The sequence below is a fragment of the Octodon degus genome, unplaced genomic scaffold (genome assembly GCF_000260255.1).
Source record: "Octodon degus isolate 3935 unplaced genomic scaffold, OctDeg1.0 scaffold00016, whole genome shotgun sequence".
Lineage (NCBI taxonomy): Eukaryota > Metazoa > Chordata > Mammalia > Rodentia > Octodontidae > Octodon > Octodon degus.
In genome coordinates, this window is record NW_004524592.1 from 11,818,569 (window position 1) to 11,844,720 (window position 26,152).

The window sequence follows — 26,152 nt, forward strand, 5'->3', positions numbered from 1 at the left end:
TAAAGCTAAAATGAAGTAGTAATGAAATTACGAAATGTTTTTGTCCTAAGTATACAAAGAAGGGCTGGGGAGATAGCTCAGTGGTCTAAGCACCTGTTTGGCAAGTGCAAGGACCAGGGTTAGATCCCTGGTACTTCATGCCACATGAGATCCAGAACCGTGGGCACACCATTCTGGCCGCCCAAACCCAGCATGGTGGTGGACACCTGTAATCCCAGTGCTAGAGAGGCTGAGACAGGAGGATCACTATGAGTTCAACCTGCATAGCAAGATCCTGTATCAAATAAATAAATCCACCAACTATACCAAGAGTGCTGGTAAAACAAGAAGAAAAACACCTAAATGAAATGACAGGCAAGCAGGTAGTAAGTTACAACAGACTGACAAAAAACACAAATTCTAGGGCCAGAGAGATTGCCTATGTGCGTGCCTGACAAGCACAAGGTCCTGAGTTCAATCCCCGGTATGAGAAAAACCCCAAATTCTAATGAATATATCCTAAAAAGTCAACCTCACTATTAGTACAGGAATTACAAATTAAAATAATTTGTGATCATAATTGGTACTTTTTAATCTATTAAATTGACATAAATTTTAAAATCTGATTTTAATCCATGTGAATTGGGAGATTAAATTGCTTCAACCTTTCATTATTATAGCCAGAATTGAATCTGGATATATATATATATATATATATATATATATATATCTGAAAAAATACTCACATGCTTTGACTTGCTAATGACACACTAGGAGTCTATCCTGTACCCACCTGACACAACATACACTTTGGGTTCTGGGAAGGTGAGACTAATCATGTCCATTGAACTGAATGTGACTGATCTAATTTTACAGGATTCGTAGATACAACGCTGGCATTTTAGTGTAAATGACATTGAGGCTGTGGCACCCCTAGTAGCTACATGACCAGGGCCATGAGATGAATCCCTGCATTTGGCCAAGTTCCTATGTATGCGCCACCCAAGCCTTTGCTGCCACGGTCATGAGTAAGGACACTGTCGACATTCAAACCACTATCACTTAGTAATGCGTGTGCTTGAGCTAGGCACCTCAATGCTGAATTTCAATTTTGGTAAGGCCTTCTGTAATCCCAGGGGTGTCTTAGAGGCACTACTCTATTTTGGTGATGTTCTGAGCATGGGGTGGGCAGAAAATGAATTTGTCAAAGACAGCCCATCATTTTGATGAACTGTTTATTTGATGAAAAAAAGAGAAGACAGAAATACATTCTTCCAGGGTATTGGGCTGCCTTGTTGATGCTATTGGTATTCATTGTGCTCTATCTAAGACTAATTCACAGAGCAAAAATAAAATGGCAGCATTAAGACTGTCTTGGGCTTGCTATATATGTATATCTCAATATCACTGTCAAAAGCAGCCAGTACCAATTTTCTTTCTTTTTTCTTTTTCTTTTTTCTTTCTTTTTTTTTTTTTTTTTTTGTATTTAGGACAGGGTCTACAATATCTACAGGGTCTACAGGGCCTCACTACATAGATCAGACTTGTAGTAATCCTCCTGTTTTCACCCTCCCAGGCATTGGGATTACAAGTGTGCACCACAATGCCCAACCTCATTTGCCATCTCAGTGAGCCTGGGGGCAGGGCTGGCAGGGAATCGAACCCTGGCTTCTGTGCTCTGCCTAAGCAGGCAGCCAGTACTGATTGACCTTGACCCTGGGGCTTCCAGCTCACCTGCGGTAGTAGCAACCCTGAGCTACATCCTTACTTCCCTTGTACTTTAATCCGCTATAATCCTTATTCTAAGTAATTCCTGAGGCTTCTGGCCCCCGCATGCTGGACAGGCAGAAATGCTGTTGAGTGGACACCTGAAGACCAGGGCTGAGACAATCGCCCGTGGGACCTGAACAATGGATATCTCAACATTCCTGCCCCTTAGGAGGAATGAGTGTCCCTACCATCCCAGAAGCCTTGAGCAGAGAGGACAACTTCATCTTGTCTGCAGTAGCATACTACTCTGGCTCGTTCCTTCCCCTCCTCACATGCTTCCCAATTTATTTCTCACTTCACAAATCACTTGTGCTCAAATCCTTATCTGAGTCTCTTCTGTGGGAAACCCAGCTGATGAGACTTTTTTTTTTTCACACTTCTAAAGTTATCCTTGAAAAATGTGAGAGCTTCTACTCTTTGTTGTTATTCTTGCTATTACAAGTCCTTCTATCCTTGGTCCGCATTCACTAGTTCTTTACATTTTGCCCCATTTACTTCACCATTCATTTTCTTTTTTCTTTTTACATTGTATTCCTTTCCCCTCTACCTTCTTTTTCTGTTTATATGTACATGCATATAAATTATGTATACATACTAGTATCTTCACAATCATTTGAGAGTAAATTGGATATTTGTGCCTCTTTACTTTTAAACATTTCAGTGCATAGTTTTGCAGACCAAGGCTCTTTGGTTTTCCAAGCACAGTACAGACACCCTCATCATTTCTACTGCATAACCTGTTTCTCCTGATCCTCATTCTCATGCTGTCTGGGGTTAGAGCTGCTTAGTCACAGAATGCCAGATGACCTTGAGTCATCAATTCTTCCTGCTTGAGAAAAACAGCATGTCTGGAATGAAATTACACAGACAGTGACAGATAGGCCCTTGATGTCCTTACAAGCATGATGACACGTTCACATCGCAACCTGGTACGCAGGCCTCAGTGACTGGCATTGTGCACTGGCCTCTTTGCCCACCTTCTGTATGTGAGAGTCTGTGACTTGGTACATCTTCCGTCTCTGATATGCCAGAGACTTCTGTTCAGTTTGGACACCTCTACATCTCTCTGGCCATTTGTCCATGTCAAGTCATTCCTATAGCACAGTTTTAGAAGTAAATGTACCTGAAAGCTAACATGTCTCCAGTGTACCTGATTGGTTCCCTAAACCTCATCTTTTCTCAGCTAGCAAATCTCTCAGGAATAAGACTTCTTCCCATACCGTGCTCAGACTCTTTCTGACACCTGGCATTGTGGACCATGTGCACCCGTATAAGGAGCCTGTCATCAGACCCTGTTGGTTCTCTTGACCACCTTTCTACAATTTTGCTATCATTGCCACCACCCTTGCATTTACTATCAAAGTCTCTCCCTCGAACTCTAGCCAATGTCTTCAATGTGATCTGCATGTGATTCAGTTTTCTAAACTATTCTCTCCCCTGTGGCTAGTATAGAGATATATGAAAACACAAGCCTGCCTGCCATCATCCTGCTTAAATCCCTCAAAATGTTTCTAATTAGTCTTTCAGTAAATACCAACACCCTTAACTTGACTACCCATGGCCTGACTTCTTCTTACTATGTCTTATAGCTTGTAAGAAACTCTGCAATAGTAAAATTCTACGTATGTACTTACTATGTCTTATAACTCTTGCAGTCTTTGTTTCAAGAACACTGCCTCCTTCAGGTCTCTATTTGCCAAGTTCCATCCACATATAAGGTCTCTGCACAAGGTATTTGCTCTGACTGGGAACATTTTCCTTCAGTCTAGCTTCCCTCATAACTGTCTCCCTTGATTTGGTCCAACCTCACATGAATCAGTTACCTTTCCTTTTCTGTAGCAGAGTTGTAATGTATGTCTTATTTGTGGTTGCATAAGGTTATGGCTTGTGTCTACATGTACCCCTAAACCCTCATGTTGTTATAGGTAGAGCTTTTTGGAGGTGGCTGGATCTAGGCTGGATGTGTGATGCTAGGATTAAGGATGTGATGCTGGGATTGATTCATGGTGCAATGTTAAGATTATGGGTGCCCAACCCAGAGTTTGAATGTTACCATAGAGTGGGTAACCTGGATAGAATATTAGGGACAGAAGATAGGGATGCTGTGATTGCTGCTTATTTCTTGATGCTTGCTGCTTTTGCTGCCTTCTGCCTACTGTGAACTGTGTCTCCTCTGTGGTCCCCTCTGCCATGCTACCCTGTCTTGAAGTCACTCAGTTATGGACTGAAAACTCTACAAACTGTAAGCTAAACAAGCCTTTCCTCCTTTAACTTTGCCTATGGGGTATTTGTCTCTGCAATGAGAAAAATAGTTAAGACACATAATTGCTATCTGTGCCCCCAAGATTATAAACTCTAGAAGGCAGGAGCTGTGTCTTTGTAAGCTTATCCTTGTACCTCAGGGCATGTAGAGTGAATTGAACTTAGTAGGTAGTCAGCAAATAGTTGCTGAGTGATGGAGTAAGGAAGGGTAGACAGTGATCCTAGTGCATGTAGTTAGATTAACAGAGTCACACAGATAACTCCATCTGACTTTTTAGAATTAGAAATGAAAGGAGTGAGCAGAAGGACAAACTGAGGAATTCCAGCTGCCGACATAGAGGTAACACAACTGGCTTGTCTGTAACCAACCCACAGCAGGCAGTCATCACATTATCTTGGCCACGGTACAGGCAGCACATCCGGAAAATACTCATGTAACACATTAGCTGGAAGTTCCATCTTATATATGGACCAGATTTTAATGTTGGAAGAAACTTGAAAGTGGTGTTATATAGTCCAGTCGAGTGAGCATAAATTGTGAAAAGTACCAACATATCAATGGAAAATGACCAAGAAGCCTAACTCAAACTCCATCTTGATTGTATATGATTGTTTCCAGGAAAAGAACTTCACTGTGGCAAATTCCTTCCCAAAATAGCTCAATGTGCTTATTTTCCATTTTAAACTCCTGCTACAATTACAGTTCTTTCCAGTACTTGTAAAAACCAGGCTGTCAGACGCTATCATTTCTGGAAATGGGTCTGCATTTGCCTCTGTTACAATGTAAGCAATTAGAGGGCAGAAACCTTATCTGAGCAGTCACCACCCTGTCTTCCCTTGCAAGCAGTGGCCAAATTTGAAGGGGACTAATGATGCCTCTAAGCATACTGCCCATGGGGAATGGCCAATGAGAAGTGCCAGCCTTCCAACCTTTTAGTATGTCATTCCACGTTCAACCACAACAGTCAGTTTGCTGATGGTGGAGTGGGACAACCCTCCTTTGGGACAAACCTCAACCACTTCTATCTAGGCATAACTGAGGGCTTGCAATATGAGCAGAGGGGGCCAGGGCAATAGCTCAGTAGAATAAGCACTTGCCTGGCAAGCGCAAGGGCCTGAGTTCAATCCCCGGTTCCACTTAAAAAAAAAAAAAATACGAGCAGACACATTCTGGAAGCTGCTCCTTGTCTACCAACCCTCTTCATATTTATGCCACAAATGTTTGTATTTGCTGGAAATAATTGAGCTGGACCAAGGTGTCCTTGGCTTGGTAACTAAGGTCATGGGGCCTATGTCACATGAGATCCAGGGCACAGATGGGCTCATGTGGCAGCACCACGGTAATGGACTGCCAAAGCCCTCTTCTCTGGACTTGGAGCAGCAGAGTCAGTTAAAACAATCTTTCCACCGCTTTCTGGCATTTGCTTCTCAGTCATGTGCCCTACGGATCTGCCAGCACTATACCAAGAAAACACTAACAACTCTTTCCTGGCTATGAAAATCACGGGAGTGGAATGAACTGGTATATATTTTTAAATCCTCTAACAACACAGAGGCAGTTTTTTCTTTTCTTTTTGTAAAAAATTTCACTGTTTTAAAGATATTTCAGCTGCAAGGAGGTATTTAAATATGCCAAGGTGGCTCTGGGGTTCGCAGTTGCTGTTCATGATTCTGAATGCCTACTGCAGGTTGTTCCTTTTAATGCCCATAAGCTGCAGACTGCAGTGGTTTATGACAGGACAGACAGGGCTCAGTGTAGGCCTGACATGGCATGCTTCCCTCTCCCCTGTCTGCAGCCAGCCTGACAGACATGGTACCTGCAGTAGTAGGAATTCCAGAGGTGTCAGAGACAGAAAAGAACTGGACAGAATCTAAAATCTGCCACTGATTTTGTGTACAATCTTGACCACACCAGGATGTATCTGAGGCTCAGTTTTTTCATCAAGAAAATAGATAATAATTAGTTTCAGGATTGTCACAAGTAATACATGAAGTGACGCCTTAACCATACCCATTAGAGTTCTCAGAGTGTGATAAACCCTTCACAAATATCAACTCCTTTCCCCTGCCCCAGACCAAGTATTTCTGTGGAAGAGTGGTACAACTTGGAGGCCAGGACCTGCTCCGGCACATGGGTGCATGGGGGTTGTGCGTGCACAGCTGAGCCATGCCACTGTATCTCTACATCTGTTCCCAGTTGGAACCAAGTAGCCATGTAAGGAAAATGTGGCCATCTTGTCTACTGTGGGAAAGTTCCCAATAGTGATATACAAATAAAACAATGCAAGGGCCAGGGAGATAGCTCAGTGGACTAAGTGCTTGCTTAGGTAAGCGCAGAGGCCGGGGTTCGATCCTTGGCACCACATGGGATTACTGAGCCAGTGCCCGAGTCTAGGCATGGTGGTGCATGCCTATTATCCTAACACTGGGAAGGCTGAAAACAGGAGGATCACTAGGAGTCCAAGCTGTGTAGTGAGACCCTGTGCAAAATAATAAAAATACAAATTAAAAAATAAAAATAAAAACAATGCAATTCAAAAGTGTTTTTCTAGGAATTCCATACTATTTGTTTTGTGTTTGATTTCTTTTTCTTTTCTTTCTTTTTTTTTTGCTCTGAATGCCTTCAGGGCAGGTTTGGCTGGCTTGAGTTGTGGGGATAGAATCACAGCAACCTGAGCCTGACTGCTTTGTTGAAGCAGCCACTTAAAGACCTGAGCTAAGGGGCAGGCCCCCTGTGTTTGATTTCTTTTTCTTTTTATTATTATTTGCTTTCTTTTCTTTTCTTTTTTTTTTTTGTGGAACCGGGGATTGAACTCAGATCCTTGCGTTTGTCAGTCAAGCACTTATCCTACTGAGCCATCTCCCCAGCCCTGATTTCTTTTTTCTTTTTTTTTTAAATGTTTTTATTTTTATTTTTTTTAAATTTTATTTATTTATTTATTTATGTGTGTGTGTGTGTGTGTGTGTGTGTGTGTGGCCAGCTCAGCCCACCAGGGGGCAAGGCTGGCTGGCATGTGGTGCTGGGGGATTGAACCGTGGTCCCTGGGCTTTGCTAAGCTTGTTCTAAGTAGGTGCTTTAGACCACTGAGCCATCTCACCAGCCCCTGATTTCTTTTTCATAACCTGAAGATTTGAAAATTTTCTGTGTTTCTTGAATACTAAAGGATGCTCGTGATGAATATGCATGCATCTTGGGGTAATGCTAGGGATCGAGCCCTGTGATTTTGAACGTGTGAGGCAAACCCTCCACCACTGAGCGATACTCCCAGTCCACAGATGCATTTTGATGTGGCCTAACATACCTTTCATCCTATAAACATAGGCTAGTCAGGATGAAATGTTATGGGTAACCATTCCTTGTCAGTGTTAGTGGTACACAATGAAATTAAAAAGGTCTTGGAATAGCTATCTAGGATTGAATTCACTTTGCAGAGTAATTTTTTTTTTTAATTACAAAAGTATCATGCTGATTGCTTGCCCACTGGAGGCTAAAATGAATCAAGCAGGTGAAGCATGTAGCCACGCTATACTCGGTGCACCTTACGGCTCCCTTCCTTTGCTCTTATTGGTCATAACTTGACGTTCCTTTAAGATAGAACTGACTATCTTATCTGATAGGTTAGGAAGAAACATCATGTCACTGAAATAATTTTAAGCAGATCTTGGTATACAAAACGGTAAAATAATTTTACTGTTAACTTTTCCCATTAATTATTTTACTGCTAATTATTCCTTTTAAATAATATCATGGGATTATACATTTGACGAGACAATGATCTTTTAGCCAATATGTGTTAATGCTGTAATGTCTTTGCAAATAACTGTAAAACATGGCATCACAAATATGCAAATCAGATTTTATAATGGATTTCCAAGCTGCCTGCAGGATACCATACAGCATGCTAGGAGCTTAGGTAAAGGGCAGGCGCCAAGGGCTGGGCATGTGTAAAAGACAAGGGAGGTGGTGCAGGATGAGCGTGCACGCTGTGCCAAGAAGTGCAGCAGTTTTGAGAAGCTTGCCACTCTAAGCCAGGGCAATGAGCTTTGGAGGCAGATGGCGAGATGGCAATAAAATAGGAAAACATCGAGAGCTACCAAAGAACACAAGAACTGAGAGCAACACTCTGAATTACGCAGATGCCTAGGCACAAAACAACTTTTTTTCTTCTGGCTGGCAAAGTGGGAAGTAAATGCTGGAATGCCTTTAACTGTGTGGCAGGAGGGAAAACATGGAGACCAACTTCCTAAGCGTAACATGGTTCAAGGCCAAGGTAGTGCCGGATCTGGCTCTGTTGAAATGGCAGGCACATACTCTTCCTCCAAAAAGAGTCTCAGCCAACAAATATGCAACAGTCCAGAATTTTCCAGGGAAGAGGAGAGAAAAAGTAAAAAAAAAAAAAATCTATATATTTAATATATGTCACGCATCAAGATTCCATAAAAACTACTTTGGGGACATCATGCTGTAATGGGTCTTAACATGTTTTAAATCACTAATATTCTAACTAAACTCATAATGGAGGCCTTCGACTGAATAATTAATATCAAATATTCTAACTGGCATCAAGGATATATTGGCTGTGAGGAAATGATGAAAAGTTTGATTAAAATGGACTTTTATCTGAGGAACTAAGTGACATAAAAATGATATGGCAGTAACATTAACCCCCTGATCTCAGCTGTTTGGCATCTTAAAGTGATATTACATGCTAAAGCTTTTTGCATTTTCAGGAAGTTTGAGTTGACATTGGAGACATCTTTATCTCAAAGAATTAAATCGCTGCTAATTCATCATCCTATCCTCAGCATTAAAGCTGAGGTGCCAGGGCCAGTCAAGCCAGCTGACTCGGAAGCAAGAGACCAGATTTTCAACAGAGGGAGCCTGAGGGGACAGGATAAGAAAGTTTAACCTGGTGGGTAAAGGTGCTTCACTGATTCTGAGAAGGCACTCTGCCCTCTCCTATGTGAACATGGAAGATTTGACTATACAAGTTCTTTAGCTCATCTCAGCATTCTTGCAAAAGCAGGGCAGTGGTCTCAACCCTGGGTCCTCAGGCTCCTCACAGTGCAGAAAGCCAATCAGAGAAAGCTGAACTATGGGAGAGAGGTCAGAGAGCTTGATAGGACTTGGATGAAATGCGAGAGGTCTTCTAAGAGGCATGTGAGGAAATATTTCTTGGAGCTGAAATGGCCTCCAACTCTAGTATAATGTCTTCCTAGTAGCCATTTCTGCAGGTAATGACAGTCCATGTGTTCTTAAGAAACATTGATGTGACCAACTGGCTTGTAGCAGAGAGAACTAGGGCAAAACAGAGAGTTAAACTTTTACAGACCCAGATGGCTAAACCAATTCACTACCAGACACATACTTAGACTGCACATTCAGTTCCTATTGCTCAAGATTTCATTGAACTCATTGGTTTATTATCTGCATTAGGATCAGCCAAAGACCAGTACTGTGGCATTGCTAGATATCTCTGCAGAATTTGAATGTCGACATTGCTTAGTAAGTGCAGTAGGACACTCCAAAGTCGGCAAAGGAAAGTTCAATAGCAGTGAGCAGAGCAGAAGTTAACTGGAGAAGAACAGAAGAGAAATCCGAAAAGGGGACTATCTTTCAGCAGCAAAGGAAATGACAGAAAAGAACATAGAGCCTGCCCAGACAACAACACTTTTGGAAACAATAGAATGCAGTTGAGGGTAGGCAGATTGCAAGTTTCAAAGTCAGCGGCACCTTTGGGATTGGCCCATTCCTGAGGATGGGCAAAGGGATATGCAGGCAAGAAAGCTGAAACCAGCAAAACAAACTAACTGGAACGTTACAGCGGAAGTATGCTCTTATGGTGTGTTCTTCTGATCTGAACACAGTCATACCCACTACAAAAACACTGGGAACACATTTATAGAAAGCTAATTTATTTTGGGTTCCTAGGAAGCAAGCATAAGCTGTTTGCGTCTTCTAAAGTTGTTCTTTCTATCCAAAATCAGCTCTAGTATGTTGCTTCTCATTACATAGTCAGTTGAAGGCAGCTTGAAATGTTCAGAGAGATGCATTTTTCTCCCAAGTAGCTTATATAATAAGGGTGAGAGCAACATCCGGCCTGGAAGCCAACTATGTCCTGAGCCAGGCTGTGTCCCATGTAATCCTCAGGAAATGGGTTCATTTTTTCCACTACAGTGTTTGTGCAGTGTTCTGTCAGAAGACTTACTGTGATCTTCTACTTATAGGTAGATATTGTTCTTAATCTTGAAGAACCAAAGTACCAATTTGCAGACACTGCTTTTTCAACTCTCAGGAGTGTTCTAACAAAACAGGAGCCTCTTTTTGGTAGGCATAGTATATTGCTTAATGCTCATCTAGCAATTACACATTAAACTATTCATATTTCAAATAAAAGGCTCAAGGGAAGGAAAAAAGAATTGATTTTATAGAGATGGTTGAAAGTCATTACTTAACTTGCATATTAGTAGTGTTCTGTGTCATACACAAAGATGAATAAGACATGGTCCCTGTCCTCAAAGGCACTTACAGTTTAATGAGAAACACAAACGGCGGAGCAAGTAATGTAAGGGAGTATGAGAGTTGTAGAGTATGCATCTGACTCTTGGTTGCAGCAATTCAATGAACAGACTCACAGCCAGACTGCCTGGGTTCAAGTCCCAGTTTGGCCACTTTCTACCTGCTGAGCTTTTAATCTCTTTGGGCCTGTCCCCTTGCTTATGAAATAATAATTCTAACAGGGTTGCTACTGAGCCATAGGGTTGCTGTGAGCATAGGAGATGCAAAGTACATAGGGGCATAAATGCTCAGAAAGGGGTAACTGTTTAGAGGTCTGGAATTAATACCGGGAAAAGAGACATCCTTGTGGAAAAGTCGTTACTTATATTGGAAAACAGTGCCCTAAAGTAGACTGTCAAGAAAGCTTAGGAGGGTTTATTTCCCAGAAATTACTTGCATAAAAGCAAATCTATGTTCATTTGCATATCAATGCATTAGAAACCTATGTTAGGTTATCATAATAGATATAAAGTGATGAGTATAATGTAAGGCCCCTTACTTTAAGAGGTTTATAATATAATGAGGTAGAAAAGGTCCATGAAGTTGTATATCCTAATTTAAGATATTTTTAGAGGTACTAGAAAATTGCCAAACAGATTTCTGAGGCTGCTTTTCCTAAGAAATATGGGCACTGAAGGAGATGGGAGGATTCAGGAAAGATTTTTTTTTTTCCTCTGAGAATCAGAGTGAATCTGAGGGTCAGTTCAACCACCTCAGCCTGTTCAGTGGTGTGGGTTGGAGCTGTGTGTTCAGCATTTTCATGTTCTGGGCAGGAAGGGGACCTAGGCCATCTCTCTGGGGCTCTTCCCACTGGTGACAACTACGCTCTGGCACTATGTCTGCTAGAGCATTTGCTCAGTCATACACTCTGGATCTAGTCCGAGCCCTGCACCTAGGTCTTGTTGGACAGGGGCCCTGGCCTCTGGCCTAAAGCCAAGTCAGCATCCTGTATCCCTTACGTGGCCTTCCTATCTATGACAACTGCTGTCTCCATGCATGCTCTTAGCAAAGCTTACTTATGCAGATCGCATTAGCTGCTCTGTGCTCTTTTGCTCCATCACCTGGACTGGGGCAGAGGTCTTCCTCCACAGTCAGCCAGTCCTCTGGCTTCAGTGAGTGTTCCCAGCACATCTTTATGCTGGTGTTCCCCCTCTCCTCTTCCACAGGACCCTTGGCAAGCTGCACAGCTAGGCCAACAGATTTAAAATAGCAACCAGGGGGAGCAAGGCAAGGTGGGGGGCTTCAAGATGCAGCCAGAAAGCAGTAGCTGTGGGTAGCAGGGCCCCAAGAAGCCAGCGAGGATGAGTTCAGGTATGCAGTTTACCTCACTGCAGAAAAGAACATCTTTTCTACACACCAAGTAAACATAGTGTATTTCATGGTTCTAATGTCAGCCCCAATTTGCAGATTAGAAAGCAGAGCCCAGGGCAATTGGATCACTGGCAAAGGCCTTGGAGGTGGTAAGTGATGGAGCTGGGCCTACACTCATGGCTCTCACTGCGGTCCCCTGGGAAGTGTGTATTAGTGAAGTCACTGCAGGCAGAGCTGCAGGGAGCAGAGGCCAGTACTAATGTCAAAAACCTCCAGGCCATAAAGGAAGGGAAATGAGGTCATCTCCAGAGACTGGGCTGGGGAGCTTAGTCATCTTCACAGAACTTCACAGGACTGGAAAAGGGTCAGAATGGCCACCAAGGAGGGTCAGGAAAATCACAAACAGGGCTCCTGGGAATGCTGGCCAGCAGCAGGGGCCCAACTGGCATGGCCTAATGTGAATTATGTAGTGGGACCAATGAGTGGACTTTTATGATCTTCCCAGCCAGCCTTGCTGTCCCTGCACACAGGACCACCAATGAGTCACTGTTGCCTTACTGTGTCCTCAGGACCCCACGCTTGACTACAAACCCGGAAGTGCAACTTTAAGTGCAGCCAAAACCATCTGTAGGGAGGGGATCATGGGAGCCCTGGGGCCAGGAATGGGTCAGGTGGGAGTGGTGGGGGTGGGTGTGAGGAAGTGAATGGTTAGGCCTTGCTGAAGAGAGGACCAGGAGGAGGCCTGGAAAATCGAAATGAGGGCCTGGGAGAATTAAAAGGGCCTGGGGGAATGGAATAAAAAAGAAGCCATTTGCAAAATCCATGCTTTGAGAGCCACATGGGATAGGCACATAGGAAACAGCCGCTTCTCCACTCACCTGGCGTGAGTAATGACTTGTCAGGCAAGAGGAAGGGGACTTTGATTCTGTTTGCTACCAAAGAAAGCAGCGGACTGCGCAGGCTGGTAAGACTTGTGGTGCAGCAAAGCCCTGGTGTTCACTAATGAGGCTGTATTACAACCACACTCTGCTTTCCAAAACAGCACCCTCAGGAGAAAAGAAATAAAGTCATTTTTCTTTGGAGGCAGAAGATTTAACATTGCTTAACAATAACGTTTAACATCGCTTAGCCCTTAGCCCCAGGCAACCTTTTAACTACCAAGTGCAAGGGACTGTCTTCTCCCTGCCTGGCCAGGGCTCTCTCTTGGCTCTATTTTGTGTGGTGTCATTTAGCTTGGCAGCAGCTGTCTGGACCTGCTTTAAAGATGACAGAGTTCCATGAAAGCTTAGGAGGATGCCCTTTGACTGGGGCTTCCCCTCCCCTAGGCACTGTGGGGCAATTCTCCAAATCTGGCATATAAATCAGTATTGTTGAGCTTCTCTTAAAATTCCTGTGACTCCCCTCTACAAACACAGGAACCAAACCAGCACATGAAGTCCCTTACAAGGGTGGCCACTGACTTCTGATAGAATTATTTCTATTTTTAATAAAAAATTTAACTCCATAAATATTTCAAAGCTTCTTGCTCTGTGACAAAGAAGGATCTGGTGCCTATGGAGCTGTGTTCACCTCCCTCTTGGCAGAGACAGAAGTGGGCTGGTGTGGTTCAAGAAAGAGGACAGTAAAATCTCTTAGAGAGGGGAGGACCAGGGTCCGTATGAAGGACACAGAGCCACATCTGCACACCTTATCAGAAGGTGGCCGTGTGTCTCACATCCACATCCTGCACTCCTTGGGGCAAATCTAGGTCCATGAACTGGACATAATGCCTGCCAGGGGACTTTGAGTCTTCTCTTTAGAGTATGCGATAGAAATTGAGGTTTGAACCTCCCCACCAAAGAACAAATGCCAGGGACCTCCCTGCCTTTGTCTGAACCCTATTTATTCTCCATCATGGCAGTTTCCTGTTGCCAGGTAGCTACAACAGTCTGCACGTGAAATTACTCACTGCTGCCACTGTGATTATGGACAAATGCACCTGTCGCCAGGAATTATTTTCGGCTGGAGATGCTTCCTTTTGAGCCACAGTTACATTCTTGGGGCTGGCAGGATTTTGTCAATTCCTCCACAGGATGACTGCTCCGGAGCCACAAATGGCATTAATTAACATTCTGCCTTTGTCAGAAAACCCCTTCTGCAGTGTTTACTCCTGAAACAGTTGTTTAGAGTCAGCCATGATTGGGCATTTCAGGGCTAATTAGTGAAAATAAATAGGACTTGGAAATTCAGAGGGCTTCATATTAACAATTACTACTGTAAGCATTATCATAAAAGGCTGATTCTTTGCCTCCTTTCTAAACAGTTGAGTCCTGAGGATAGATTGGCACTTCATCTTCAATTTTCACTCTCCCACCCTTGACACATAGTAGGTGATCACTAGATACATATGAAATGAATAAATGCGTCAGATTTATGAAAGTTTAAATGTTACATCTGTGCTTTTGATTTGAATTTAAAATATCCATCTCTGCACTCATAGTACAAGTTATCTAAGAAGGGATTAAACTGTTTCCAGTTTTCCTGTTTTCCCTTCTCATAAGAACCTATGACTTTCCATCTGTCCTAACCATAATTTGCACACACTTCAACAATGAAAGCCGGAAGACTTACACTTACCATGAATCTTGGAAATGACTTCCATTTTTTAAAAAAGCAAAATAAAAGGACAGAGACAAAATATGAATGGAAGAAAAAAATGGATGAGAAAAAAATCCACTATGAGACAGCATTAAAAAACAAAGGAATACAGGAAAATAAATACAGTGTTTAGCAGCTTTTAAAAGATTGTGTTTGGGGTATCCTGCCTAATCAGTGTTAAAAATTGGTTCTCTGCCAGATTTGAGATTTTATGACATTTAAAAATCAACACATTCCTTGTAAGAGCAGATGGTCACTTAGGCCATGCCTGACGTAATGTTTAGGATGTTCCTTTTTTCTAGTCATGTGCAGAAGTATAGCCAACAGGCAGCTAGGAACAGGAACTCTCTCTCTCGAGGCAGCACTTAGCAGCTCAGCTTTGATAACAATGCAGGTCTACTTGGAGATGCTTCCAGCACCTCTTTCCAAGGTGACATTTTGAAACACTGCCATTTTGTAGCTGGCCTTAACCTTTCTTTGTTTCTCTTTTAAACTCACTAATTCTCACCCTCTCAACTTGTCTAGTTCCCATGGTAGCTGGATGGTAAGTCATCTTGGAAAGGTTTCCTCTTTGTCACGTGCTCCAGATAGTGGACTAACGTTACTCTTTATCTCATAGATAAAAGCACCAACCTTTGAGAACTGCATCTCATTTTCAGGGGTGTCTAGTTACCGCATAAGTGGATCATGTTAGGTCACTGTTGCCAAGTGAACTTTTCTCACACATTTGTTCCTTCCCCCGCTGTCTGTGTCTCTCAGCACTATTCACTCATTGCCTTGAGGAGGCAGTCAGATTCTAAATCAAGCAAAAAGAAACACCTTCCCAGCTTCATATTTTTTACTCTGTCACACCCACACAAAGCACCAAGGTTAAGATTGGCCTGCCCTCCCTCATGGGTAACTCCTAGGACGCAGGATTTACTATTTTATTGTCTCTAAGCTTGGCGCAAGATGTTCAATACCGTTTTTATAGCAATGGCTTAGGATTTCCATTTGGTATCCAATATTCTTGCTGACATGTTCAATTGCAATGATATACTATTTTCTACCCTTAAAAAATAACCCACAAGTGTTTCAATTATTAGCACAGTTGTGAAGATGGCACAGAGGCTGCAGCAGACGGCAGTGAGGCAAAATTATAACATGTTCCCTATTTCAAAACCAGATTTCTGTTTCATGCGGACACCTCTAAAGACTTCATTTGTGGGTGTTCTGGTGATGGGAGGCCCCTCTATGCTCTACCTGGGTAAGGATGCGTACTGTCTCTCCATCCCCTCAAAGCGGAGGTTGTGTGCATTCCCATCTGGACTCTTTCCAGACACCTGTGGAGAGAAAAGTAATTAGAGATGAAGATCCATTATACATCCCAGTTACTGTCAATGCAGCTAAAAATTCTAATCAGTGCACAAAGCTGCAGCCGCCTGCCAAAAATCAACCATGGAAAAGCAGGCAAGAGCTCAGCATCGCTATAGGAATTGATGATTGTGCCCCAAACAGAGCATTAGCAATAAAGTCACTTCTTTCAAAAATGGTCACTGTCCACTTGCATCCTTCCTGTATCCATGCCTCTTCTACTTTTTCAGAGGTAGTTTAGTTTTTAGGACACCTTTAGGATTACAGAAAATTTGAGTGGATAACACACAGAGCTCTCTGTACCCAGTTTTCCTCCTGCTACTGTCTTACATTTACGGTACATTCTTTACAGTTAATAATCAATAGGATATATTACTCTTAGTTGAAGTCCATTGTTTATTCAGCATTTACTTATTTTCTGTCCCCACCTAGGATATCATATTCCACTTAGTCATCTCATCATCAGAGGTCTTTCTTGACTGTGTCAAGGACCCTGTTTCTAAAAGCATCTTTTCTGTGACCCTTTCTTCACTGGCAGGGATGGGTAGGAACAAGTTACCTACTGCATAGCACCTGCAGAGCCCTTCCTGACCACCCTGTACTTCACCTGGCTTCCTCCCTATGGGCATGTGTATAGATGCAGTGAGCAGCCTACTCTCAAAGCAAGTAAGGTAGACACACTGAAATTTTCTGCATTAGGATACAAACCTTAATTTAGACCACTGACCTTTTAACCAAAGACAAGAGACAATGATGGTGATGGACAGGTGAGGGTTGCACAAAAAGCAAAGCAACAGAAGAGAACGACAGAAGCACTATCCTTGGCCACTCCTATCTAAAGTTTTGCTTTATTTGGAAATGTCCTCTTATGTCAGACAAAGTCATGTGGAGACCAGTACTATACTAAAGATTATTAAAGGTAGACAGTGGAAAATGCTCTGCTCAAATATGGCTTAGACACTCAACTTTTTCTTGTAGCCTTGTAGCTTTCATTTTCAGCACTGCTGCTGGCCTCCCAAGGTGGCTTAGAACCTGGTACCTGAAGAAGGGATGCTGTTCCTGTGAGCTCCTAACCAGTTTAGTGGACTTACAGTGGGATACCAAATAATGCTCATCCTTGAGAAACCTTCTGTTTTGTTGGAAGAAAACCAAACATTAAGAGCAAAATCAAGAATGATACCCAACACTGTCTGAACACTACCACGATGCTACAACAGTAGCACACATGGAGCCTGTAGGTCAGTGGTGGGAACTGATGGCATGTGTGCCAGAGTGGGCATGCAGCCCCCTCTCTGCCTGCACTGAGCTGTCACCCCAGCATCATTCATCAGCTGAGCACTGGATAACCGTGCACATAGGGGCAGTGTTGGCATTTTGTAATATGTAAGTTACTTCTGGATTGTAGTTTGGGTACATGGTCTCTAAAAGCTGCTCTGTCGCTGCTGTAGGTATAAAGAGAAACTTCATGGAGGAATCAGAGCTTTGGCCCAGTTTTAAGTGGTGGGTGTCATGACTGCACATGAAAAATTATTCTGATCCTCACCAACTGTAAAATTTGCGTGCTTTTCTTTTACTATCAATACATCATTAATGCAATTATTTGATTATTATTACTGAGCACCTACTGCATCCCAATGCCACCTACTGTATCCTAATGCCGCTGGATTTCAGGTGATGAAGAAGTCTAGCTCTGTGCTTGGGGAGACAGGTGGTGAACAATTATGCTACAGTGTGATCACCATGCCAGGGGAAGTCTGAGGAGCAGGCACACCCGGGGAGTTGAAGATAGCTTCATAGGGGTGCTGACACTTCATCTGAAACTTGAATATCAATGAGGAGTTGTTCTGGTGGAGAAAGATGAAAGAGTAACAGGAAGGAGACTTCTAAGCAGGAAGAACAACAGTGAAACAACATGAAGCTGTAGAAAAAGGCACTGTGGTTTCATGGGGCTTCACGATTTTGGTAAGGTCAGAAACTGACTAAGAAGAAAAGGATGCCATTAACTAATAATCCAGTGCTGCTAGCATGATACCGATGGCTCTTCCTGTGTTTTAGAGCAGTTTCAAGTTCACAAGAAAACAGAAGGCAGAGACAGACTTTCCAGAACCCTTACCTCTCCCTCTGCAGTGCCACCCCCATGAGCAGCATTCCCAGGGAAGCAGTGCAGGTGGTACAGCTGATGGACCCACTCTGACACTCCAGAATCACTCAGCATCAATGGTTTATGCTCGTATTGTCTCTTGGGGTTGTGTGTTCTGAGCATCTGGACAAATAGATCATGGCAAGTGTCTACCATTACGTACCACTGAGACAAGTTTCACTGCCCTGAAAACCCTCAGAACTCTGCCTTCTCTCCTTTTCCTGCCCACTCCAGGAAGCCACTCATCTTTTCATTGTTCTCATAATTTTCACTCCCAAAATGTCACAAATCTGGAGCTACACATTATGCAGGCTTTTCGGGTTGGCTTATTGCTCCCAGTCACACACATTTCAATTTCTTCCATGTCTTTTCCTGGTTTCATAGCTAACTTCTCTTTAGTACCAAATAATATTCCATTTCAGAGGAGTAGTGCTGATTATCCACTCATCTACTGCAATACGACTTGATTACTTCCAAATGTTGCCAATTAGGAATAAAGCTGCTATGAACATTTGTGTGCAGGTTTTCATGTGGACAACAGTTTTCAATACCTTGGGTAAATATCCAGGAGTGTGACTGCCGGATCACAAGGTAAGACTAGGCTGAGTTTAGCTGACAAGATACTGCCAGCTGTCATTCAAAAATGCTATGTGCCACTCAGCGATAAATGAGAGTTCCTGTGGCTCTACTCCCTCAGCAGCATTTAGTGCTATTGGTTTGTGGATTTGGGGCACTCTAATAGGTGCACAGTGCTATCTCATTGTTTCAGTTCACTTTTCCCCTAGGGCATAAGATGTGGAATAGCTTTGCATATGCTTATTTGCCATTTGTATTTCCTTGGAGAGGTATCTGTTAACGTCTTTAATACATTTTGATCAAATCATCTGTTTGTGGGCCAGCAAGAGAGCTCAGCAGTCTAAAGAGCCTGCTTAGGTAAACTTAGGCAAATGCACAGGGACCTCAGTTCAATCCCTGGCAATATATGCTGCACCTGCCCTGCCCCCAGGGTGGGCTGAGCCAGCCACACACACACACACACACACACACACACACACACACACATCATTTGTTATTGTTGAATTTAAAGAGTTATTTGTACACTATAAATAAATCATTTATCAGATCAGTCTTTTGCAAACATTTTTGCCCAGTCTGTGGCTTTCTCATTTTCTATATAGTGTCTTTTGCAGGAGAGAAGCTTTTAATTTTAATGAAGTTCAACTTATCAATTCTTTCTTTTATGTTCTGTGCCTATGGTGCTGTTTTCTCCTGGGAGTTTTCTAGATTTGAAGATTCTTCATGCCATAGTATGGCAAGTCTAGCAACGGTATGACTCAGAAATAATAAGTCCTTTTTTAAGGGCTTTTCTGAAAGATGAAGACAAGAGAGTGACAGAATAATGTTAAGGAAGCAGGATCAATAAAATTGAGTGTAGATTAAAGGGAAAGAGATGTCTAGAATAATGCCCGAGTGTCTGAGGTTAGAAACCTGCTGGCTTTGGTAACATTCATCTAGATAGAAATAAAGGAAGAGTAGATTTAGGAGTGGAAGAGAAAGGACTATTTGAACATACTGAACTTATTTTTGGACTTCATGGGAATGTCTTGGTAAGTGAGAATAAAAGTTTGCAATTTAGAAGAGAGATCTGGTCCAGAGATGCTGAATGGAGGGTCCTTCAGCATACGGAAGGTAGCTGCAACCTTGGAAAAGTACACCCAGCTATAGCGTGTAGAGGCAGCATAAGGTAAGTCATGCAGTGTGAGGAGAAAAGAATACCAACAGCATCCATAGGAACACCATCATCACGCGGCAGACAAAGAAAGTTGGACGCAGAAAGAAATCTGAAAAAAGGCAGATGGCTAAGAAAAGAACCAGGAGAAAATAAATATTGTAATAGAAATTGGGAGAAAGACTTTCATGAAGGAGAAAGTAGTGAGGACATAAAAAGTAATCAAGAACTTCAGTAAGACAAAGACTATCCTGTAGACAACATGTTGGTGCACTCTAAACTCTCCTCTCTTCTTATAGAGTGTCACCCTGAACTATAGAGCCTGGAAAGCTAAACGTGTACGTCCCAGAATTCTCTTACAGTCCATGCCCTGGCTGCAATTTAAGTTAGGCTGTAACACTGAGAAATAGAATTGAAGCAATGGCCATGCTTCACTGTTTATTCTTACAAGAAGGCCTAAAGGGATGCTTAGGTTTCCTCGGGCCCCTTTGGCAGGTACATCATTGCTCTTTTCTGGGGTGGGATGTAGAGTTTATATTGGTTTTGGAGTTGGCAACAACAGAGGTGACTTTCTGTTTAGAGCATCCCCGTAATTAGGCACTGTGTGGACCTAGAACTTAGAAATTTCCATACAGAAGTGGTGGCAGATCATTTCTGAAGCACAGCTTGGAAAATTGTTGCTACAAGTTTATCCAAGGTCTTGTTTCTTTAACTTTCCTTGTGATTCTGTAGGCCTATTACTATGGTGTAAAATTTCTTTCTGCTTAAACAAGATCAAACAGATGCAACTCTCTGTAACTGAACCGTAATCAGTACAAGGTCTGCAAAATTACATATGTTGGAATTGGTAATGGGATGGTGATTGGTGCTTTACTGAGAGTGGTTTCAGTGCATGAATGGGAAGCAAAAGTCAGACCCCATGGTGATGCAAATAGTTTTCTAACAAGTAAATGACAACTGGTTGTACTGTCTTCACCCATCATGCTCACAAAGTGGGATTAATATGTTCAAGTACATACACATCTGTTAGTGCCTTCTAAGTAGGACAATGTGCCAAATACTCTAACACACAAAGATGACTTTAAAAAGTCTCCTCTGGGGATATATTGTCGGTTAATGGAAATGATGGGACTATATTTGTGTTCAAGGATTTTAAAAAATGGGTTAAACTGCTTTTTTTCCCCAAGTAATTACTGTAGAAAACTGTCCAAAATGACCTCCATTAACATTTGTAAACATATGCAACTTTTTAATGATATAAAGTTTTTTCATCTCTTTATTATTGATATTTTCTTAGATTATTAGATATATTTTAAAAACATGGATTTTAATGGCTATATAATGTCCTAGTTTATCATAATTAATCATAATTTGTCCAATCTACTCCCTTAATTTGATAAGATTTTAATATTCTGATTAGAAATAGTAGCAACTTAGATTAGTGTGCTGGAGACAAATGTTCTTACAAACAGCTGTCACTGTATGGTAGGAAATCATAGAGAGAGGGTGGCTGAAGGGAGGTTGACTATAAGGAGTTCTAGTTAAGTCCTCAGGAAGTCAGGCCACTTGAGAAGGGAACGAGGGGAGAGAGACCAGGCTTGAGCCTTTATAAGCTCATTTTCCATTTTGCTCTTTGCTCAAATAGATTCAGAAATGTTCCTGCTTGAAGAATTCCTTATTAGGTAATTTCCCTCATCACAAAAAAATAAGGTCAGCGGCTTTGATCCAATTAATTTTTTAAGCCCTTTATCTTACTTGGGATCATGCAGATTTTTAAAAATGCAGTGACCTAAATATAGGTCTGACAGAAACAATCTTGACTTAAGCCATAACAGAAACCTGGCCTTTTGCTCAACAGTGTAACACTAGCCATGCGCCTGGATGGGAGCACGCTAATCTCGCCCTTATTGATACAGCCCAGGAAGTGAAACTTCTGGGAGTTTACTCAAAACAACCTGAAAAAGCTCATGCCTTAGTGCGGCTTGTGCGTGGCGACTCTCTTTGGCTGGCGTGGGACAACCTAGGATAAACCTTTCCGGAGAGCTCAGTGTGGGAGGAACGCGAATTAAGGTGCTTTTAGTTCATGGGATTTCTAATTTCATTCATGCAATGCCTGCTGCTGACTGGCGTGTTAAGAGCCTTGTTAAAATAAAGCTATTAGTCTTTTCTTCACAAAAGCAAGGCATTTGCTGCTTACATTCAGGGCTCCTTAAATTAGTAAGTATTTCTAGCCTGACATTGCTAGAATCAGCAGTTTCATAAAGCAATATCCTAAAGAGGCTGTTTAAGCACTCTCCCTAGTTCTCCCACTTACAGATTAATGACAGAGGAAGATATAACGCCCTTTCAAACATTTTAAAACAATTCATTAAAAATAAAAGAATAAATCACACAGGGTTTTGTGCAGATGTCTGGTGATGAGAAGCGGAAACAATTCAAAATTAACATGTTTTCCAGCTTTCATAGGTTAGGAAACATTTTTGCCAGTGTTGTAATTTATGCCCTATAAGCCAATTTTCCCAAGAAATTTAAAAGCTGCTGTGATGGAAGGTTGTATGAGAAGCTGCAGTATGGCTTATCCACCTATATATAACATCCTCATTTACAAATAGGTCTTACTCAGAGTGATTACTACAAAATGAGCTTCATGCTGCCAGACATGTCCTAAGATTAAGATGCAAAGTGTGAAACTTCAACTGCTATTTTAGGAAATGTGCCTTTCATCTCAAGTTGGTATTATGACAGAAAATGTTGAGCAGTGTTTCAAATTTCTTTTAATTCCATTGCTCTTACCTACTTGTCAGTTCGGCCGGAAAATGTCTAAAGGTCTGATATAATGAAAAGTTCTAAAAAGTTACAAACTTGGTTTGAGCGCCTTCCATATTAATATATTCTACTCAAGTGCCACGAGCTTGGAGGGTGCTAAGGGTGATACCCTAAACAGAAAGGATCCAAATAGGTTGTTCAATCATTTTTCTTTGGCAGTGTGAAATACATTTATGCGCAAGCCACATCCTTACAAATATTATATCTAGAGAGGCAAAAGAACACACACTCATTCAGACCATTATTTCTGGAGTGTTTGTTTTCTCTAATTTGATTTCAGTAATTTTGTCAAATAACTGGGTATTGAGCTTACAGAGGAGCATAGAACATCTGCTAGTTTAGAAAATACAGCAAATAAACTATTTTAAAAATAACTTGAGTAAGCCTTTCAACTACTTTCTATGCCTGCATTTTCCTCCCTTATAAAATGTCAGGGTTAAAACAGAATTTCTTGAAGTCTCTTCTAACTTGTACACATTCATAAAAGTAATCTTGTACTGTATCCACATTTATATTGACTAAGTATACTTCATTAATATATACAGAAATTAGGTTTTAATGGTTTATATAGCTGAATGATAAAGATAGCCAAATGGTCTATAATCCATTTCTGTTTTATGAAATTATAAAGCAGTCACTGGGATTTAAGCTTGAAATCTTATGCTAGCACCATTTAAGTACTAAGTAAATGTACACCGGGCTGCTGCACCTTAGTAATTTTTACTATCGCGGTTATGATTGTCTTCACAAAAATAAAATCAGACATCTCCTGCCAGCCCTGTTTGTGTCAAAGCCTAAGAAACAGTTACCATAGAAATGATAATTGTGAATGCCATTTTACAAATTTGGCTTCATTTCTCAAATACATATGTGTGTACGTGTACACATGTACATGCACACACGTGCGCAGGCGCACGCCTTGCCAATAAGCTTGAAGAGCAAATTCTGGCTCTTTGTCTTCAATTAAAGAGCCAGACTCTGTCTCATTTCCTTTCTCCCATCTGTCTACCTACAAATAGAGATATTGAAACACTGGCTAAAATATGAATTCATACACTGAGACAAGACCTAGGTCTGATACAAAGATGCAAAAAGATATCAGGAAAAAACACACCCTAAAAAAAAATCTGTCCCCTCGCCTATATTTTCCATGAGCATACTTCATAGGAATTTGGTGACATTTCAGTGACATTAGATACTACTATCTAATGTCTTTAATGAAGTTAGTTCTAATTCTCACTTTCCTGGAAAATAAGATCTAAGTGGAAAATGATCAGTTTTGAAAACTATAGATGAAAAATGCCAGCCCCCATCAACCTGTCCCTGCCTCACCTGCCATCATTGTCCTGCTCGGTGGCTACTCTGTAAGGCATGTCAGGCGGGGACAGGCTGACTGGGACTGGCATTTTTGATCTCTAGTTTTCAAGACTGATTATTTTCCAGATAGATCATATTTTCAGAGAAACAAAAGATTGTTGCTTGGGTATGTGATGTTAGCTATTTATTCCTTGTTGTTTTATTTCTTGTGTTCTGTTTCAGGATTCTTAGTCCATCCCAAAAGAAAGTTGTCACTTAACATATATAGCTATTAAACGATATACTAGTTCATGTATATTCTTTTTTCTTTTCTTTTGTTTTTATGGAGGCACTGGGAATTGAACCAAGGGTTTTCACACTGCGTTACATTCATAACCTTTTTATATTTCTTACTTTTGAGATATAGTCTTGATAAGCTGTTAAATTGCCCAGGTGGGCTAAAAAACTTGTGATCCTCCTGCCTCAGCCTCCTGAAGTGCTGGAATTCTAGGCATGTGCCACCACACCCAACTGCACATTATTGCTGATGAACTCATACTAGAACATTTATCTGCTAAATTGCACAAGAGACTTCCATTTATGAAATCCTCTAGCATGGTTTAAATACATATTTATTCATGAAGACTAGTGGGCCTGCTGTTTAGCTTAGTTGTTTAAGTGCCTGCTCATGCAAATGCAATCAGGCACAGGATACTGCGGTTTGATCCCCACCTCCACCTGCATTGCCAGACCTGCCCTTAAGGCAGCCTGAGCCAGGCCCCCCCCCCAAAAAAAAATCATTCATAAAGACTAAACACATCAATGCAAATGCAACTTCAGCTCTTCAAAAAGTTTATCTTTTCTGTTTCAGTTAGTGGGCAAGACCTGATGACTTCCACTTATAGTTACTTGGCGTGAGGGGCTCTGTGGAACACTCTGCAGCCAGTACGGAGAGTCACAATCAGTTCTACCGTTTCCCCCTCTGCCTCACTTTCACACAGAAGGAAGCAAGGGTTTGGAGAACCAGGCTGTGCCTTGAGACCTGTGTGCTTCAAGAGCAATGCTGCCACCCAGGCTGGCAGTGACCACAACATGTTGCTGCTGCTTCAGTTCCTGAATGGAGAAGTGAGCCACAGATGAGCTCAAGTGGACCTGTGGCAGCCTGGGTACAATATGTAACAACGCAACCGCATGCAAGCAGCCTGAATGTGGGTGGCGCTGGCCAATGTGGCCATGGTCATGCACTCCAGCAGCCTTGCATATTCATTTCCCAAATGTGGAGGTGTTGACATATGTATATGTGTTTATTTTTAATAGTAAAAGTAATTTCTTTTTTTCCCATAATTTTATTGATAAGCAAATAGCAATGAGACAGTTTCAAACCAAACTGGTAGGACAGTTTCAATAATTAACACGTTGAATACATTCTTCCTAGTGGTTAATTGCTGTACAAGATGTGGACATGATATCCTATTTACAAACACCATTAGAACAAATCCCTCTATTCATTAAGAGAATATAACTATATATCTATCCTAACCACTTTGAATACACAGATACAAAATGGACATTCATCTGTATACGGTTTTTTGTTAAGTTCCATTATTTGAATATTATTGGTGTGTAAACTCAGCAAAATATTCTAAAAGAGTTCAGTAGCCCATAATAGTATTGGGTCTCCCGCTTGACTGACAATGTCAGAAATTGTTGACCTGAGTCCCCTATAGCTCAACATAACAGCATGGCTTTACTTCTTATATTTTGTTTTTATACTTTTCTGCTGGATGGTTAAGACCAAGACAAAGCAAGATCTATGCAATAAAAGTTGTAGCTGTTGGGTCTGATAAGGTCAGTGAAATCCCCTCAGGATTTATCCTGAGATCCTGTACCTCAGATTGTAGATGCTTTGTCAGTGTGAGACATGTGGATGAGTCACGGCCATTGCTTGGCCAATGTGCTTTTTGGGAAAGATTGAGAGAATGTTTTCTCTCCATGTGACTCTCCTTAGGCACACTCTACATCATCGATCACTTTCCTCTTTGGCACTGTAACCTCCTTGATCAGAAAATTTGGGACACAACTGAGTTACATGATGTTACAGTACAAGTTCTCATATGTCCTGAGTCTTAATTAACCTTAGAAGGCTAGGGCCAAAATGTTGGCTTTCCTTGCAGCTCTCCTTTTTCTCTAATTTTGGTCTGCAAACTTAGGTTGTTAACCATCCAGAAGACAAGCTTATTGTTATTACCATACAACTTAGGCTGTTAAGCTGAACCTCACTATCTGTTTG

At 41.7% G+C, this 26,152-nt stretch overlaps 1 protein-coding gene across 1 annotated transcript in view; it reads right to left on the reverse strand.

Moving 5' to 3' along the window:
* Pard3b (par-3 family cell polarity regulator beta) overlaps positions 1-26,152 on the reverse strand; it is a 1,028,738-nt gene that overhangs the window by 42,737 nt on the left and 959,849 nt on the right. Inside the window, exon 22 of the mRNA XM_004626728.2 lies at positions 15,761-15,840. Coding sequence (XP_004626785.1) covers positions 15,761-15,840 — 80 coding nt within the window. The remainder of the gene's footprint in view (positions 1-15,760; positions 15,841-26,152) is intronic.